Source organism: Pseudophryne corroboree, chromosome 6 (genome assembly GCF_028390025.1).
Source record: "Pseudophryne corroboree isolate aPseCor3 chromosome 6, aPseCor3.hap2, whole genome shotgun sequence".
NCBI lineage: Eukaryota > Metazoa > Chordata > Amphibia > Anura > Myobatrachidae > Pseudophryne > Pseudophryne corroboree.
The window spans coordinates 406,671,351-406,688,688 of NC_086449.1; the positions used below are offsets into that span (position 1 = coordinate 406,671,351).

Genomic DNA, 17,338 nt, shown 5'->3' on the forward strand with positions numbered 1-17,338 from the left:
AAGAATATGCACACGCACACGTAAGCATACAAGTTCATATATACTAAAGTCTGCACCAGGGATTATATTGTATTTTATATTGCTCTCAATTAGTATTTTCATACTAAAGGAGGCTGGTTGCAATTTAATGACAAAGTTGCTTTACAAAGATAAATATGGCTGGGCCTATGTATTAATAAACAGGGAATTGATGAGATTATTAATCTGTATCGTGACAGATATTTCCATTGTATACCCGCTATGTACTAAACTTACATATCTGTGAAAGACTCCTCTGGGAGTGTCTGACAAAGCGCACAGTGGGCCCGATTCAGAGATGGACGCTAATGCGATTTTCTGCAATTGCCGATATCAGCAAGTGAGGCTGCTGCCCAGAAATGAAGAGACGCCCACCGGAGCCATCACAACTCATTCACAATTGTGTACACATTTGAAAGATCGAGGAACATCGGGCTCAAGGGTAGCCCTATGGATGCACAGACTGGACACAGCAGTAGCGCTGCAGGCACAATACATTTTTGTATGTAAGAGTTCACAGCTGACGGCAGATACACGCCCCAAATAAAAGCCACGACACACCTGCGTTTTTCCAACCGCTACCCATTAATTCCCCCACACGGTCACTTCCTGTGAGCACGATCGCAGAGGTACCTTGACGTATGCATTGTGAACGCGGCACATGCAGTCTGCTGATAATCACTCCACTGCGCAGAATATCGGCTTTGCGTCCATCTCTAAATCAGGCCCAGTGTCAGTTTCCACTGCTGGATAGCGGCTGCGGGAAAGAGATCAGAAGATCTTTTTCCTGTGAGTACACCATCTGAAGATGCTGGAAACTAAAGAGGTCATAGGGGTCGGGCCGTAGTCCCCATTGATAACAATGATTTCTGTGACATCTCCTGCATTAGGCTATTAGTACATAGCGACAATTCAAAAAATTGTGCAGAAACTGCAGTGTCTACATAATCTTTTAAATAGGCTCCTTTATCTTCAGTTGTGAGGAGCAGCTTCTACGTGTGATAAGAACAGTAGCTCCTTTATAAAGAGTAACTTGTATTTTAGTTTAGTGGTCCTTTGAAAGTGAATGACTTGAGTCCAGCTAAAATATTTGAAGTTTGTTTTTAGTAGCCATTAAATTGGTCAATGTAATTGAATTGTACAGGATGTAGCTTTATACAGTAAGTCTATTTTTATCTCACAATTTGTTACTGTATTTTCTAACTCATGTAAGAATAACTATAAATGTAGACCTGTAATGATTATTTGTGTGTGTATGGTCACCTGTTGGTCTATGTTTTGTTCAGTTGAAATTAAGACTGAGGGGATGATTCAGATCAGATCACTGTGCTGCTAATGTTGGTGACCTGCGATTGGATAGTCGCCGCCCGAGGGGGAGTGATTTGCTGTGCAAGTGTGTGATCGCATGCGGGCAGCTACAAATCCGTTCATACCTCAATCAGTGTGCGCAGTCTGTGCGTAACCCAGGACTTACTCCTACAGTGCGATGAGAACAGGCTGATCGGGGCCGGAGCGGACATCAGACACCCTCCCTGAAAATGCTAGGGCACTCCTGCGTTTTTCCAGACACTCTCTGTAAACACTCAGTTACCACCCACAAATGACCTCTTCCTGTCGACCACCTTGCGAACGCCCATGCAAATTACATTTTCACACCATCCTGTCGCTGATTGGCGATGCCCTGTGTAGTTGTCTGATGCGTGTGCATTGCGGCACAAACTCATGCGCAGTTATGACCTGATTACCCGCTGTGCGAAAACAAATATTTTTATACCACTGATCAAGGTGCAGCTAGAAATGCATAAAATGTGTCCAATTCAATACTAAAGGGTCACCTGATGGTAGAAAGGCTAAGTGCCCGGGTGCAAAGCTGGCATCACCTCCACTACCTATGCTCAGCTCAATAAACTTATCCAACAAAATAGATCTGGTTTTTAGCATGTTAGTGCAAAAGAAAGGAACACTTGTACACCTAAACTGTACATCTTTTGGGGCCATTAGAATTGTAGCTGATCCACTCAAATCTAGTCACTGGCCAATGCAACCTTTTGCACCACTGCACCTGCTGCCATCTTAGCCAGCAAAGTCATGTGCTTCACTGTACATCCAGGTGTAAAAATAGGCGCATGATGTCACACAAGAGCGTCTACACCGCAGGTTTCTACTGTTGTGGTTCATAAATTACCCTTCATATCTTCTGTATATACAATGTTATACACAAATGGCAGCGTTTGGTTACTTAAGTCAACAGAGCTGTTTTTTGTGGTACATGAGGTCAGTGAGGAAAGACAATATTGTTTCCAAGGAAAAGGTGTTAAACTGTTCTGTAACTCCCAATATATTCAGATGACTGCATATAATCATGCTCTGCTGTGGAGAGACTAGAAAAGGAAAACCAATAGATCTATTTGAATAGGTCTGTCCACTGGCGACGTCATATTCAATGAATTCTGCGATCGGCCGTACACATAGGCAGATGTCTGCATGATATATCGGCGGCAGCTGTGCCGTAGGGCCAGCCTGATATGCCTGTGATTGATGTTATTCACAGACATATCAGCTGTACACATGAGCCAATGGTCCAGCCGATATATTGTATGTCAGCTGTACAAACAATATATCGGTAATGTGTGTACCCAGCCTTACAGATTCAATATTTTTTTTTTTTTAGTTGTGTTTTATAATTGGGATATGAGATGAGAGTTAACGAATATTTGTGATGTAATGAATACTGAACTTCATGTGTGTTTAGCACCGTGGTACTGGTCTCTTGTGGGTTATCATCTGGATTCCCTAGTTCATAGGTTCCCAAACTCTGTCCTGTGGACCCCAAACAGTTCACATTTTCCAGTGAAATAATTAAAATGTGTCAGTGTGTAATGAGTACACCTGTGCACCTACTAGGTGACCTGGAAAATGTGAAATGATTTAGGTCCTGAGGACAGAGATTGAAAACAGCTGCTCTAGTTTCCACCCACAGCCCTAGCACATACTGCTATGTTATTTGGCCCCGGAGTTGGGTTTTGCGCGTGTAATACAAAATTAGATAGTGTGTTCTGCAACAAGTTGAGCACAACATTTCAGCAAACTGCCTCCCTTTGTATCACACTTCCACCAACAATGGTGGTGTATTTACTAGACAGTGACCCATAGCTATTGCTGAGCGAGCATACTGTATTGCATTGATGTCGGAATGTGGAGGCTATACTGCCCACTGGTGGCTCTGCTTAGGCAGTGCAGCACGGGGGTAAATTGTAAAGCCCTTTTACAGTTACAAGTTGTGTAAGGCAATCTGCCGCCACTGTTCTATGGTATTTAATGCTTTAGAAATGATGAATGCTCAGCGTACAATGGATATTGAAGGACACCTTTACCAGACCAACATACAGTTTGTTTTTAATGTGTTCTTGGTCAGGAACCTCCAAGGAGATCAGATATAACGTGTAAGTTTATTATACCAATCTTTTAAGTACCTCTCATTAAATGTTTTTTTCAAGCCTTTGATTTTTTTTTTTATAGACACATCAAAGCATCCCAAGATACCTTTAGTAGGTCATTGGAAGAGTCACCTCAAAGCAGCTTCACAGATTATAAAAAATACAATTAGGAGGATAAATCTGCAAACATAAAATGTTGTTAGTAATACATAGTTAGTAAACATCGCTCAGGTTACCTGTAACACAGTGGTTTTCTGACAGAGACCGAGCATAGAGCACAGGTTACACATTAGCGTGGTCAAGTATCAAGACTTTTTCTTTTGTTAGAGGTTTTTTTTTTTTTAGAAATAGCAGTTAATAAATCATAGAAGAGGGGAGATGTGCGTGTTCCACAAGTGCTATATAAGTAACATGAACTCTGACAACTATGGTGACCCAACACACAACACATTTTGTTAAATATAACATGTTATGTGTGTATGTCTCTGGACACTACAACGAGAACACCCCCTGGATACACAGCTCACTGGCTGACACCAGTTATTTTATTATTGGTATAACAAAAGCTGTTTTACAAGACCAGCCATTTATCAATAAATAGGCTTGCCATACTATCCCTATAAACCGGGACACTCATGGATTACACAGGTTCTGTGGCTGATTAAAACCAGGTGAAATGCAGGATTGTAGTCAGCCAGCCACAGAACCTGTGTAATTCATGAGTGACCCAGTGTAAAGGATGGTATGGTCAGCCTATCAATAAATGTAACTATTATAAAAGGATTAATGGTCATACCGTAATCAAGTAAATTGTACTTTTTGTTTAGTAACTTTGGGTGTATAGTCAATACTTACATTTTAGTGTTCACAACCCAATGAAAGAGTAAGGTCAGTATTAACGATGTAAAGGTTACTAATCAGGCAATTTGCAACCCTCCTGTTTTATCTTTGGTTAGAATTAGACCGACCACAATTCTTGGACAATTAGCCAGTTTTGTATACAGATTTAAAAAATAAAACCAATAAGAAAATTGATTCAGAAATATTTAATATCTATTCCCCTAAAAAAAAAAAGTTAATTTTACTAGAACTCTTGGCCTAAACATCACATCTTTGATATTGTTATATTTTCATTTCCATACAATGATATTATTAGTGATTAAGTAGTGATGCTTTTATTCCAGATTAGTACAAAATGACTCCAGCGAGTATGAAAGAGTCTTTCACAGTTTATTAATATACATAGATCAGGAGGCACGCGATAGTCAGTAGTAGCAACTTGGGTCTCCGTGAATAGTTGTACATACACAGGTGGGGCTTGAACTGGGTCCTCACTTGTAGGTTCCATAATGAAAAAGTGCTTGAAGCTGGTGTCTGATGATGATAGTGCATCTGGGTAAGGCAAGTGAGAGGCAGTGAGGTGGTCTCCAAATGGCGCTGTGGTTATGGGTTCACACGAGGGTCCCAGGCTTGGCTTTTTCTTGTCCGTACCACTGGACATCCGCTAATTCAGAATACAGGGCAGAGTCTAGGTAGCAACTATCATTGTAGGTCCTGGAAAAATTTACAAAAAATTGTAAGAAGCAGTACTATAGCTATGGGTGTACACACTTTTCTAGTAATGGGTACAAAAACATGTACATACAAGTAACATGGATATAACTACAAGAAATGCTGATCAATAAACTAACTTTTCCGTTCCACCAATAGATATTGGTACAGTTCACTATGGGGCAGATGTACGAAGCCTTAAAGAGTGATAAAGCGGAAAGAGAAAAATTACCAACCAATTATCTCCCACCTGTCATATTTCAAACACAACATGTAACATGGCAGTTAGGAGTGATTTGGCTGGCACTATATATCTCCCCAAGGCTTAGTATATCTCCCCCTTAGCTTCATAGTGGGTAAATAACATGCATTTTTTTTAAGCAATCTGTTTCTTCATTTTGTGAAAGGGCATGCATAAGGAAAGAACCGTCAGACCATACAACACAGAACACCACAGCATAAGATGAACAGTATAGAGGGCAAAAGCTCATGTCGCCAAAGTGTAATCAGAACCGATCTAAACCAAATTGCCCCATGCCGCCACTAAAGGATATATTGCAGATACATGCACTTGAGTTAGTGTGTTTACTGCTAGTACAACACATTTAGATGGGTCTAAATATAACTCCCATAGTTTATTAGCTTTGATATACACTAATTTTTACTAGTACTCCGATGCATTGTGCTTGCATGTGTGTATGTTTTGTAATCATGCTGCATTTACGTACAATCATGCAGTTAAATAAATTTCATAACCGCCAATGAGATCAATACTGCTAGTAACACCGCTAGTAAGGAAACACCTTTCTTTGTGTTTTCATTTATTTTCTTATAAATCCAAAACACACCAGCATGTGGGTAGGAGGCTACAGAGGAAGTAATGGGAACATAACCAATTTTGAAGTAGAGATCACTGCAATATAATAAATGTGTGTATATATATTTTTTTTTTTTTTTTTTGTATAGTTTAGTAAAACATATGTCCATATTAATTCTTCAGTCTATTTAAATGGAAAGGTCTTCCTTAGATTTAGGAAAGATTGTCCACACATCAGAAACTGCTGCCATCTAAGTTCATATAGATCAAACCTGACGTGTTTCAGGCTCACGTGGATCCACTTTGGCACTGGTAAAATACTTATCACAAGGTGTCTCATGAATAGGAAAATAATATGGTGTTATTCTCCATGAAAACTGTTTTTTATTTTTTTTTATTAGATATCGTGTACACAAAAATTGGGCAAGAGGTACACAAGATTTTTTTACCTCAATAAACCTTGCACCCAATGAATTGCCCCCACAGTGATAATTATTGTACCAGTGCCAAAGTTAATATGGCAACTGAGAACTGTGGATCCTTGTGAGCCTGAAATCAGGTTTGATCTGCAGCAGTTTCTCATGTGTACTATACTCTTTCCCTTCTCTTATCTCCTTTTTCTTCAAACAAACAGTTAATAATGTTTTAAATATTACTTTGTTAATCAAGTTTAAGAATATATGGTTTTTATATTGTTATTTTTAATAAAAATGGACAATGTAAACTAATTGTATCCTGCTTTGTATTATGTATATTTTCAATAAGATGAAAAGAAAAACGGTCTAGCGCGAGTCAAAATTCCATCATTAATGTTCACAATGTTGTCAGGGTCTTCTCGGCTTTCTTGCTTTATTGGTACAATTCTATTTAACCATGAAATAAGTTTTACTTTACTTATTTCTTTCTTTATACTTTTTCCGCACCATACTCACGTTGGAGAAAGGTCATCAGAGGTAAAATGACTGATTTAGGCTGAGTATATAAACTACCATGTAGAATCCGCACTACATGTTCTAGAATGACAGTTAGGGTGGGTACACACTAGGCGATGTGCTCTATTAGCAACATCACCTAATGTGTTTCCTTCCCTGCCGGGGCGGTTGGCAGCAGTGCGTACACACTGAGCGATATGCAAACGATATTGCTCAGTGACGTCACGCCGCGGCCGGGCATGTAGTTTTTGGATGACCGTCCAAATTGAGCTGCATGCACGGCCAACAGCGAGGGTCATTAACGACCCGTGGGGCCGTGCATCGCTCAGCGCCATACACACTTAACGATAAAGTGTAAGACGTCGCTAGGTGTGTACCCTCCTTTACAGTTGTTCTGTTTATACTTTATTTGATTTGCTGAAAAATATTTGTTTACGGACAAAGAAATGAATAACTCTACAATACATCAATATATAGTGTCATTTTATGGCTCATTGAAATAGTTTTTAGCTATTGACGTATTGCCATAGAAATATCTGGAATTTTCTTTTCTAAATTCAGATCACCATGTGACTTTGGTCTTAGCCAAGATGCTAATGTAGGTGGAAATGATAATGTAAGCATATTACTAATTTTTAAGAAAAGATAGAGATTGCATACAATAGGCTACTCAACAATCTGCTACACACAGTGCAACACAAGCTAGCTGGTCCTCCATGCACAATGTGACCGAATCACATGGGTGCATTACACAGTACCTCTATTCATCAGTACTTTGGTGACTTGGAGACTCAGACCCATCCTGAGTGGGTGAGTTTTCGGTTGCATCTCTGAACAAAGGAAAGCAGAGGAAGGAAAAGTAGAGAGAGAAGAGAGTAAGGGAGACGTCTTTTTATTGACATGTTAGCAAAGCTTGGAAAGCGTGGCAAAAGAGAGATTGTCACCGAATTAGTGTTTAGTAAAATCAAATCTTCCACAAATCTGTTTTTCACAAGAAAGAAAACATTAGATACAGAGCACACACAGATAGAAACATTCACAGATTGGTCCCTAATGTCCTTAGTCTGTTCTTGTTTCAAACACTGGCGCCCACATGTTCCCTTTCATTTCTTAGAAGTGTAAAGTGTCATACCGTGTCAGCTATTGATGAAAGGGGAATAAAGCCATACTCTTTCTTGGCTAACTGAATAGGTATCAGATACAAGCTTTTAAGACTGCTTTGTTCCTTAAACTTTAATCTTAACCGTCAGACAATAAATTGAATCCCCTTTTAGTAAAGGAAATGTGCAGATTTTCAGGCAATACAGAGCAATTAAAGTTTGCCAAGAGCGTAATAAACAAAGAATATATGCCTACTATGGCGACTTCTGGGGCATAATGTATAGATTCTAAATACTAATTACCGTATATACTCGATTATAAGCCGACTTTTTCAGCACGTTTTTTGTTCTGAAAAAGCCACCTCGGCTTATAATCGAGTCAGCGTTAGGAGGGACACGGAGAGCGCAGCGCGCGGCTCTCCTGTGTCCCTCCTGCATCTCCGGCAGTGTGTGTGTTAAAGGAAGTGCACGAACCGGCACTTCCTTTAACACACGCCGCTGCCACCGGAGACGCAGGAGGGACACAGGAGAGCCGCGCACTGCGCTCTCCGTGTCCCTCCTTCAGAAGACAGCGCGGGAGTGACGGAGGGTAAGTATCTAGCACTGTGGGGCACATCTGGCACCGTGGGGGGCACATCTGGCACCGTGGGGGGCACATCTGGCACCGTGGGGGGCACATCTGGCTCTGAGGGCTGTGTACGGCTAGAGCTGCATTTCCCACCCTAGGCTTATACTTGAGTCAATAAGTTTTCGCGGTAAAATTAGGTGCCTCGGCTTATATTCGGGTCGACTTATACTCGAGTATATACGGTACCTACCTCACATGCTCCCATACAGACACCCAACTTTGGTCATGCTACTAGGACATACTGCTTAGTTGGATTGTATTTTTATTTATTTTTATACTGTATTCAACTCTCTTACTGTGTGTTTGTGATTTAGAAGTCTATTCCCTGGAGGGAATAACTATTAATTGTCACCCAACATTTCTAGTAGGCACTGCAATAAAATAAAACCAAATCTTTATTTCTCCTTTGTTTTACATTTGCGGGTTAACTGGTGATACAGACATACTGGGGCCGAGTCAATTGTTTTGTGGGCGTCGAATGTATTGGAAGCCCAGCGGTGCTATTCATTTGTTGCCCCAATAGGGCGCGCATGTCCAGTATGCGTGCCCATTAGTACTGCGCACAAAGTGACTTAACCTGTCTAAAGTACAGGTTAGGGCTCTTCTGTTTGAGCACCCAAACCACAGAGTTTACCCACATTTCAGCTTGCTCTTCAGGAGGCTGCGAGCTGAAATGAGTCTTCCCGCTGCATGCACGCCCGAACGGAGCAATTGAATTGCTCCATTGGCTCCATCTAGTGGCATCCGGGGAGACCAACAACTGAATCGGCCCCAATGTATTTTTAGACAGAGGTATTAAAAAAGGAGGATATACGGTCTTGTGAAGAGGAGAATACTATAGTGTATTAGAGGAATATAGTACAAACAGTAAGCTATAATAAAGCATGGATGTGGTGTTGCAAAATGTGAGGATACTATGATAAAGATGTCCAGGATTACTTATAAAGCACTTTTTTTGTCTTTTTTAAATGAATATTACTCAATGTTATCATATCTCAATATGCAGAATAAGAGAAATGTCACCATGCATTTATCATCAAATTATTGGTTCCTCTTAACTTACAGTATTGATTAGCCCCGACAGGCAATAAACTAAGCACAATTATGTGCACAAGTGATAGGGAATATAGAGTGTAAGCTCCACTGGGGCAGGGACTGATGAGGATGAATACTGTCTGTAAAGTGTTGTGTAATATGTGTGCACTATATAATGACTGGTAGTACATCATTACACGGGTGTAGTATGGCTGACTGCCGGTCAGCATACAGACGCCTGGATCCCGGCAGCATACAGACGCGGGGATGCCGGCGGGGAAGGGCGAATGCAGCAAGCCCCTTGCGGGCTCGCTGCGCTCGCCATGCTGCACACGCCACGCTGGGCTCGGTGGCGACCTGTGGTTGCCACGGTTTCTATTCCTACTCTGTGGGCGTCGTGGACACCCACAAGTGGAATTAGTCCCTGTTGGTCGGCATGCCGACCGTCGGGATAGTGAGGGGGCAGGATTTTGGGGGGAGGTGATACCACCCCATTACACCAATGGTTCTAGGTTAGAGATATTGACAAAAACTGATGAAGTGTGTTGACCCTATCTTGTATGTTCTTCCCATGTTTGCATAGGTTCCTCACTGCAACCCAAACAATTTATTTGTTTTCATTTTCTCACAAAAATGGAACCTAGTTTGTGTTAGAAACCATAGACTGTAATCTCCAATGTTGTAGGGACTGAAGTCAAGTATTAAATATTTTCTGCAGACGGCTGGATAATATATAAATAAATAACTTGCAAGACCACACTAGGGTACCACCCATGTAGTTTTCTTAACCAATTCCTAAAAGCATTAATCACAGAGTAATGGCAAATCCCAAAAGTAGCTATTAAGCATCCCCCACCTACATTCCATACATTCCACTGTCTTATTAGAGGCTGGTTCACATTCCCAGTGACGTCATTACCTGACAGACAGAATGGTATGGAATGTTCAGGCAACTTTCTGTGATTTATATTCAGGTAGCTATCATTGGAATGCTTATCTTCCCACAGCCAAAGGACTTACCCGGTCTGCCAGGATAAAATGTGGTGAGGACTGCTGGGGGGCGTGGCTGTAAGATCACTACAAGGCGTTGAACTCCTCTGACCATGTGGTAAGGCAGCTGTGACACAAGCCAACATAAAAAAGCCAGAGGTTAGTAAAATGTCATAACATGAAAGTGGCCCTCGTCTAACAATAATTACATTCATTAGAAGTCCTACTACAAGATACATTCATCAGGCAACAATTCTAGTATTAACTTTGACAAACCCTATAAAGTATGGATGTGAGAAGATTCTATCTGAACCGACCTTGTGTAATAGTTTATAAAGACTCCCATAGATCTACTATGCTTGAACACTTCATTTTATCTCAGCCACAGTGAAAATAAGGTAAATATATAAAAGAAATTGCATCCATTTCATTTTGTGTATTCAGGTTTTACAGAACTAGGGAATACCCAAATGACGATACATAGGATTATGCATTCAGTATTAAGAACCATTAAGGAGTTTTGCAACTTTAAAAAAAAGCACAAGACTGCACACAGAATGCTTTAAAACAGGTCACAGAGCTCAAAGCCAAAAACAATTATACTTCTATTTCACAATTGGTGGGTTGTTAATAGATGAGTAGTCATTCTATGACAAATTCAACATTTTAGTATGCTCTAGTAAGCTTATGTTTTGGTTTAATTAAATATATTTTTTATGAGGGTAAGAAAGCTGGGAATCTGTCACACAGCCGTACCTTGTCAGGCAATTTTATCAGAGACCATTAGCTGTAAGGGGGGGGGGGGATTGATGCTGGGCACCTATCACGTAATGTCTGTCGGGCCGTACATCTATGGCCTGATTGACCTTTCCGCCAATCCGATAACAGCGATCCGTCATGGAATCGTCCAAAAAAGTTCGCCAATCCCATTCATTTTTTTGTTGGAATCGGTGAATTGAGGATTTCCCTGATCCCCTGACAAAGGTATTGACAGAATGGGGAACTGCCCGATACCTACCTGATATATGGGGCCCTTACTTCTGAGAGGTGATGACGGTCACTATCAAGAGCTATTGTTCAAGATTGGTGAATGAACAAATGTCACATATATTATCTTTGCTCCATTTTGACATGGATGAGGAATGTCTTAAGGCAGCCGTTTCATCAATAGCTGTATGATGGGGTCTACTTGTACTTTAAAAGCAGTTTTCCCAGTCTAGTTGCAGGATCTCAGGAGCCCACAGTTGCACCACCCTCCCCAGCCTGCCAAGTAGTCCAACCTCTGTTATATAATTACTCTGCCTGCAGCTATGTGGAGAACAACTTCATGGCTACTACCAAGATCCTTCACTTCACCATGTACAGCCATGCACTAGTGATCTACTCTGCAGCAGCTAGAACTTAATGATAAAAATGTGCCGCTTTAATGTTGATTACTAATTTAACTCACCCCTTCATAAATCTAATAAAATACACTCAGTGGGATTGATATTATTAAGTGTCCCATTGTAAGACTTCAGAGGTTCTTCTAAAGTCTGAAACTCAGGATGATTTAAAATGTCAGTTTCCTCTTTGGGGCCGTACACTTTGGAATTCCAGTTAACATCAAATATCCATCAGATTAATAACTAATCTACAATTCGTTCTCTTAATTAAGATTGTGCCCTACATGTCCGACTTACACATATCCTAAACTGCTTTTCCCAGAAACAAAGACCAATTTCCTCACAGGAAATGTATACTCTTCATCAGGTAAATGGGCACATACGGCATGCAAGCAGTCAAGCCTAAACCCAACTGATACAGTCTTAATAAGAGACATTAGATTCAGTCTGTGTGAAGTTCACTAAAAAAGAATATCCAATAGTTGGCATTCCAAGGAGGAGTTTCTGCAGCCCTAACCTACCTGGGAACATACTTCGCCCAGGGCCATCTTAACATATAGGCACACTGGACAGCTGCCCTGGGCCCCAAACAGGTGTGGGTGGTGGCCACACAATAAGAGCGGTGAGGCAGCATTCTACCTGCCTCCCAGCCAGCCAGTGAATGGCATCAGAATGCTGACTGATGGATGGCTGGAGCTATCCACCATTCGGAGTGCTGACAGCCATTCACTTTACTGAAGCATGTGGAGAGACTGCGCAGGACCGCAGGAGGGGCATGTTATGATTTGTATTTTTCAGTCTGGTTCCTGTGAATGGGTGTGTAATGTCCCCAGTGCATTGCTTTGCCCAGGGCCTACAATGTTGTTACGACTGCCCTGACTTGGCCTCTATACACAACGGTTAGATCGTCAGATATGGTTAATTCTATCATGAATGTACATTAGTGCATAACAAGTTGTAGGAATGATATGCTTTTCACACAGCATTGCCTCTTTCAGCATCGATTTGACAGAAACCTTACAAATTACTACTTTCTTCTATTGTGGGGCCTATATCTTTCCATAAACTCCCAGCCTGTGGATTTATAAGTGGCCAGGTCACTCATCCTCTGAAATACTATGTACTGCTGTGACTATTACAGTGATCTTATTGGAAACAAAGTGGGTGATTGGGAGATAGAGATGTTATATATAGGAGGAGCCAAGTACAGTGCACCATAAAAGTGGAAGTCACTAAGTGTATTACATCCCACAATGTTCGGCTGCGCACATGTGAGACTATTCTAGTAGGTTCTACATCACTAATTTTCCTGTGGACCTCTCTGGGGTTCGAGGAAACCCTACTAATGGTGCTAGTTGCAATGGGCTGTGCCATAACAGCACATTGCGGTTGAACTGCTGATTTAATTACCTGCTTCCATTAGTTAGTAGGGATTGCCAACCTTAAGCCAACATTACTTAACCACTTAACTGACATCTCCTCCCCCCCCCCCCCCCCCCCCCCCCATAAATGAGTGAATTAGGTGAAGAACATGAATTTAAATGATTTTAGTGACAGAGCATCGCGACTTTAGTTTTTAGAGCCCGGACAGCCGCCAGGTACACGGGGGGTTTACACTTAAAAGCGGCTGCTATTGTCTGCAGCCACTGGGGGATCCTGCCATGCTGACAAATCAGCAATGATCGTCAGCACAGCAATAGTGGGGGCTGGGAGCTGGAAGTTGTGAGCAGCAGCGGAGGGAAGTTTCTTTTCCCTGCCAACACTGTTTATCTGACTGGTCATATCCTGTGCGTCAGATAGAGCACTTGCAGGCATGGTTGCATCTGATGTGACCATGCCAGGCAAGTGGTTAATGATTACAAACAAGGCAACTTGCTGGTTTACTACATACACTGCCTTACCTTTCTGGCTTCTTTCTATAGACTGTAGCCATGGCCCCATATTATGAGGCACAATAGAGGATTTCTGTTGCTCTTACTAGTATACAGGTCTGCGCTTGTAGAACAACTCTATGTTGTATCTTATGGCAACAAAATAAACAAGGTGTATATTTAAACCTCCTGTTTATGCTCATAGTGCTGGTCTTTCTAAAGTGTTTATTAGAAAGTTGAAGGACTTCTAACTTTTGATTAAATTAAAAGACTGGGACCGCGTGGCTAGGTTATGACACAATGCTGTACATCACAAGTTCTCATACTCGGTCCCCAGCAGTCTAGCAGGTGCACAGGTGTACTCATTTTTCACTGGCAAATTTTAAAAGATCCACAGATGAAGGTAATTATTTACACTAGTGATTCTAGGGGTTATTCAGAGATGAACAGAGATCACTGCATACGCAGCCAGATCTGCGTTCATCTCTGCACATGCCGGGGGCCGGACAGCAAAGGGCAAGGCGGCCCAGCATGTGTTAGGCCACCACTGCGGATTCATGGATTTAAAGGTTGACCCCTGTCAGCGCAGCCTGGCTGCGCTGTCAGCAGGCATCTTCTTTTATCGGCGCTGCTGCCTACCTGCCTCTGTTTTCCCAGTGCTGCCCCTGCGACATCGCATCTCCGACCCCGCAAAGTTTGCAGCTGTCAATCACACTGTGGTCGCATCTATTGCAGCCGCTGTACATGCGCAGTTTGCTGCCACCGGCACACTGCGCTGTGGGCCGCAGTTGCGGCCAGATCTGAATGACCCCCTGGAAACCATGAACTTTTTGTGGTTCTGTGGACAGTGTTTGAGAACCTATGTTTCAGTTAGTAATCTTTGCACAGTTTTGCATGCATCTCATGGGGGTGGAAGCAAAAAATTGCAATGTTTTCATTACTGTATTTGCTCACAGAAACATAATCTGCAAGTTTATATGAAATCTCTCAGTTAACTAAACTGGTACATGCGCCTGGTGAAGAAAACACAGTACATAGATGTATTGTTGCTTTTTTTTTTATATAGCTGCAACATGACATTTCTAGCTGCTTGTTGCCTGCAAGTATTCACACAAATAACACATTCTGCACACTCCATCTCCTTCATTTCCATGGTCCATTCAACCCATACTAAGAGAATGAATGACCTGGCACCAGGGTTGCCAAGGAGATATTAGTTATAAAGTTTTCTGTTACGCCCCAGATTTCGTTAACATTCGACTACAGCCTCTAGGCAATCTTTTAAATGCACCAGAAAGAAAAGCACGGCAGGAGCCTCAAATTCAAAGCAATTTCATTCGCCTGTTAAATTCAATACTAGTGCAAAAATTACCAAACGATACTGCACTATCAATCAGTTCCATAGGAAAAATCAATCTGTTCCACCATCTATTTTTCCCCTCTCATTTCTCCTCTTTAAAAACGGACTTTGGTTGCAGTCATAATAAATTTTGTTTGTACAACCCATATACAGCTCTAAGGGGGTAATTCAGACTGGATCGCTGCAGCTGCAGCGATCGCAGTCTGAAGCCCTTTGTGGAGTGCGTACGTGCAGCGGGTGCACTGCGCGTGTGTACCCTGGGAGGCCCAGTTAGATGCTAACAGCACCTCAGGGGCTGCGATCACCTCTGCCTGATTGACAGGCAGAGGTGGCTGCGGGGCGGGAGGGGGCGTGCCAACGACATTAGAATGCCGTTGGCGGGGCACAGCCCGGACAAAGCAGGCATGTCCGGACTGTTGCGAGGGAGGGCCGCGGTGCTATGAGACAACACACGCAGCTGCTGCAACCCGGGACACGGCGAGTAGCCACCTGCCAGCACAGCTAAGCTGCGCAGGCAGGTAGCTACTCAGCAGGTGCAGAAGCACCGTACAATGCTTTTGCATCCTTGCAGGGGAAGGGGGGGGGGGGGGGGGGGGGGTTTGGTCCTGACATGGGGTCAGACTAGCCCTTTGCTAGGCGTCCCCCCGCATGCCAGAGAAACAGATCGTAGATAAATTTAGCACATCTGCGCTCAGATCTGAATTACCCCCTAAATGCAGTTGTTTCTGTTACGGAATTGTCCTGTACTGGGTTTAGGTTATGAAAACGGTAGGTACTATGACATGTATAAATCCCAGAAGTAGTATGGCTATATGCCAGTGTTTGTAAAATCAAACAAACTCATTTAGCACTATTTATTTGAAACAAGGAAGACAAACAGAACAACATTTTGAAAGATGCAATCAGGATTCAAAGCTCGTTCATTGGATGGGTTATTAAATTCGATTACAATTTGTCTTATTTGCAAAATGATGTAAATAGGACACACTAGCAGCTTATGCGGATTAAAATTAGATGCAGCATGCCTAAATTCTGTGTGCGACTGTGGCTGTATCTGCATATGAAATGATACGTTACAGTGTTGTCCTAGAAGCTGTAGCGTAGCATGTCGTATGCAGATACAGTCACAGAATTTAGTCATGCCGCATATCATTTTAATCAGCAGAGTCTGCTTGTGCGTCATATTCAAATAGCGATGCAAATAAGACACATTTTTTACAAAAAAAAAAAAAGACACCCAACGCTAACGGAGTTGCACAGGACCTCTCAACTCACACACGCCAGTCATCTCCCTGCGGCACGGGCCATGGGGCGGCACTGGCACTTGGATGCTTGTGTTGATACTGTCAGCCCGAAATGTACCAGAAACTGCAAAATATTGCCGCTGTACTGTACCATATGCCATCTTGAATGGAGTTAAACTGGTAGGGCATGCACATACTGCCCCTGTAAGCTGTCACAGTTTGTAAAAATGTATACATAATAAAAAATAAAACAAAATGTCAGTTAGTCTTTTTATTATTCTATTAAATTGGCAAATCATTAAAGGAGGGCTTGTAACCTATCAATGAAAATAATAAAAATAGGCAGGAGGGGGTAGCCGTTACTGTTGTGCCTAGGGGCGCCCTGATCCCTAAATTCGCCCCTGCCAGCAAGTCTTCCATTGGATAGCCTCATCTGGCAGCACGCCTCCCCTTGGACAGCTTCCTCTGGCAGCAAGCCTTTACTTCTATAGCCTCACTTTATAACTAATCTTTAGAATTGCTCCATACTGCTTGGATGGTGCACTCACAGATTATAATTTAATCAGGTAAATGTTAGGACTGGATTTATAATTATAATTCTGTAGTCTAAAGGTGCAAACACACTTGCCGAGAAAACGAGCGACGTCGCTCATTTTCCCCCTTCCTGAGCGACATCGCTCATTTTCTCGGCAAGTGTGTATGCCGCCAGCGACGATCATTGCGCGGCTCCGCAACGATCGTCGGCAGAGCATGCATGCTCGATCTGGACTGTCGTCCAGGAGCTGTATGCACAGTTGGCTGCTGTGTGACGTCACTAAGCAATATGAACGGTCATATCGCTCAGTGTGTACAAGCGGCCGTCGACCGCCCGGCTCGGGAGGGGAAACACTACACGACGTTGCTCATAGAGCGACGTCGTCTGGGGTGTATGGACCTTAAGTTTGACATCAAAGTGTCACTCCAGTCATTA

At 42.4% G+C, this 17,338-nt stretch overlaps 1 protein-coding gene across 6 annotated transcripts in view; it reads right to left on the minus strand.

The window, feature by feature from the left end:
• Nucleotides 1-4,486: 4,486 nt before the first annotated feature.
• Nucleotides 4,487-17,338, minus strand: part of FRMD4A (FERM domain containing 4A) — a 751,780-nt gene continuing 738,928 nt past the window's right edge. For 5 of the 6 annotated variants that reach the window (XM_063926906.1, XM_063926905.1, XM_063926903.1 and 2 more), the window contains exons 22-23: nucleotides 10,539-10,635; nucleotides 4,487-5,009 (exon numbers count right to left, since the gene is read on the minus strand). In XM_063926906.1, coding sequence (XP_063782976.1) covers nucleotides 4,907-5,009; nucleotides 10,539-10,635 — 200 coding nt within the window. In that variant the 3' untranslated portion in view covers nucleotides 4,487-4,906. Of the gene's footprint in view, nucleotides 5,010-7,513; nucleotides 7,586-10,538; nucleotides 10,636-17,338 lie in introns of all 6 variants that reach the window. The other variant, XM_063926904.1, reaches the window with a different exon arrangement.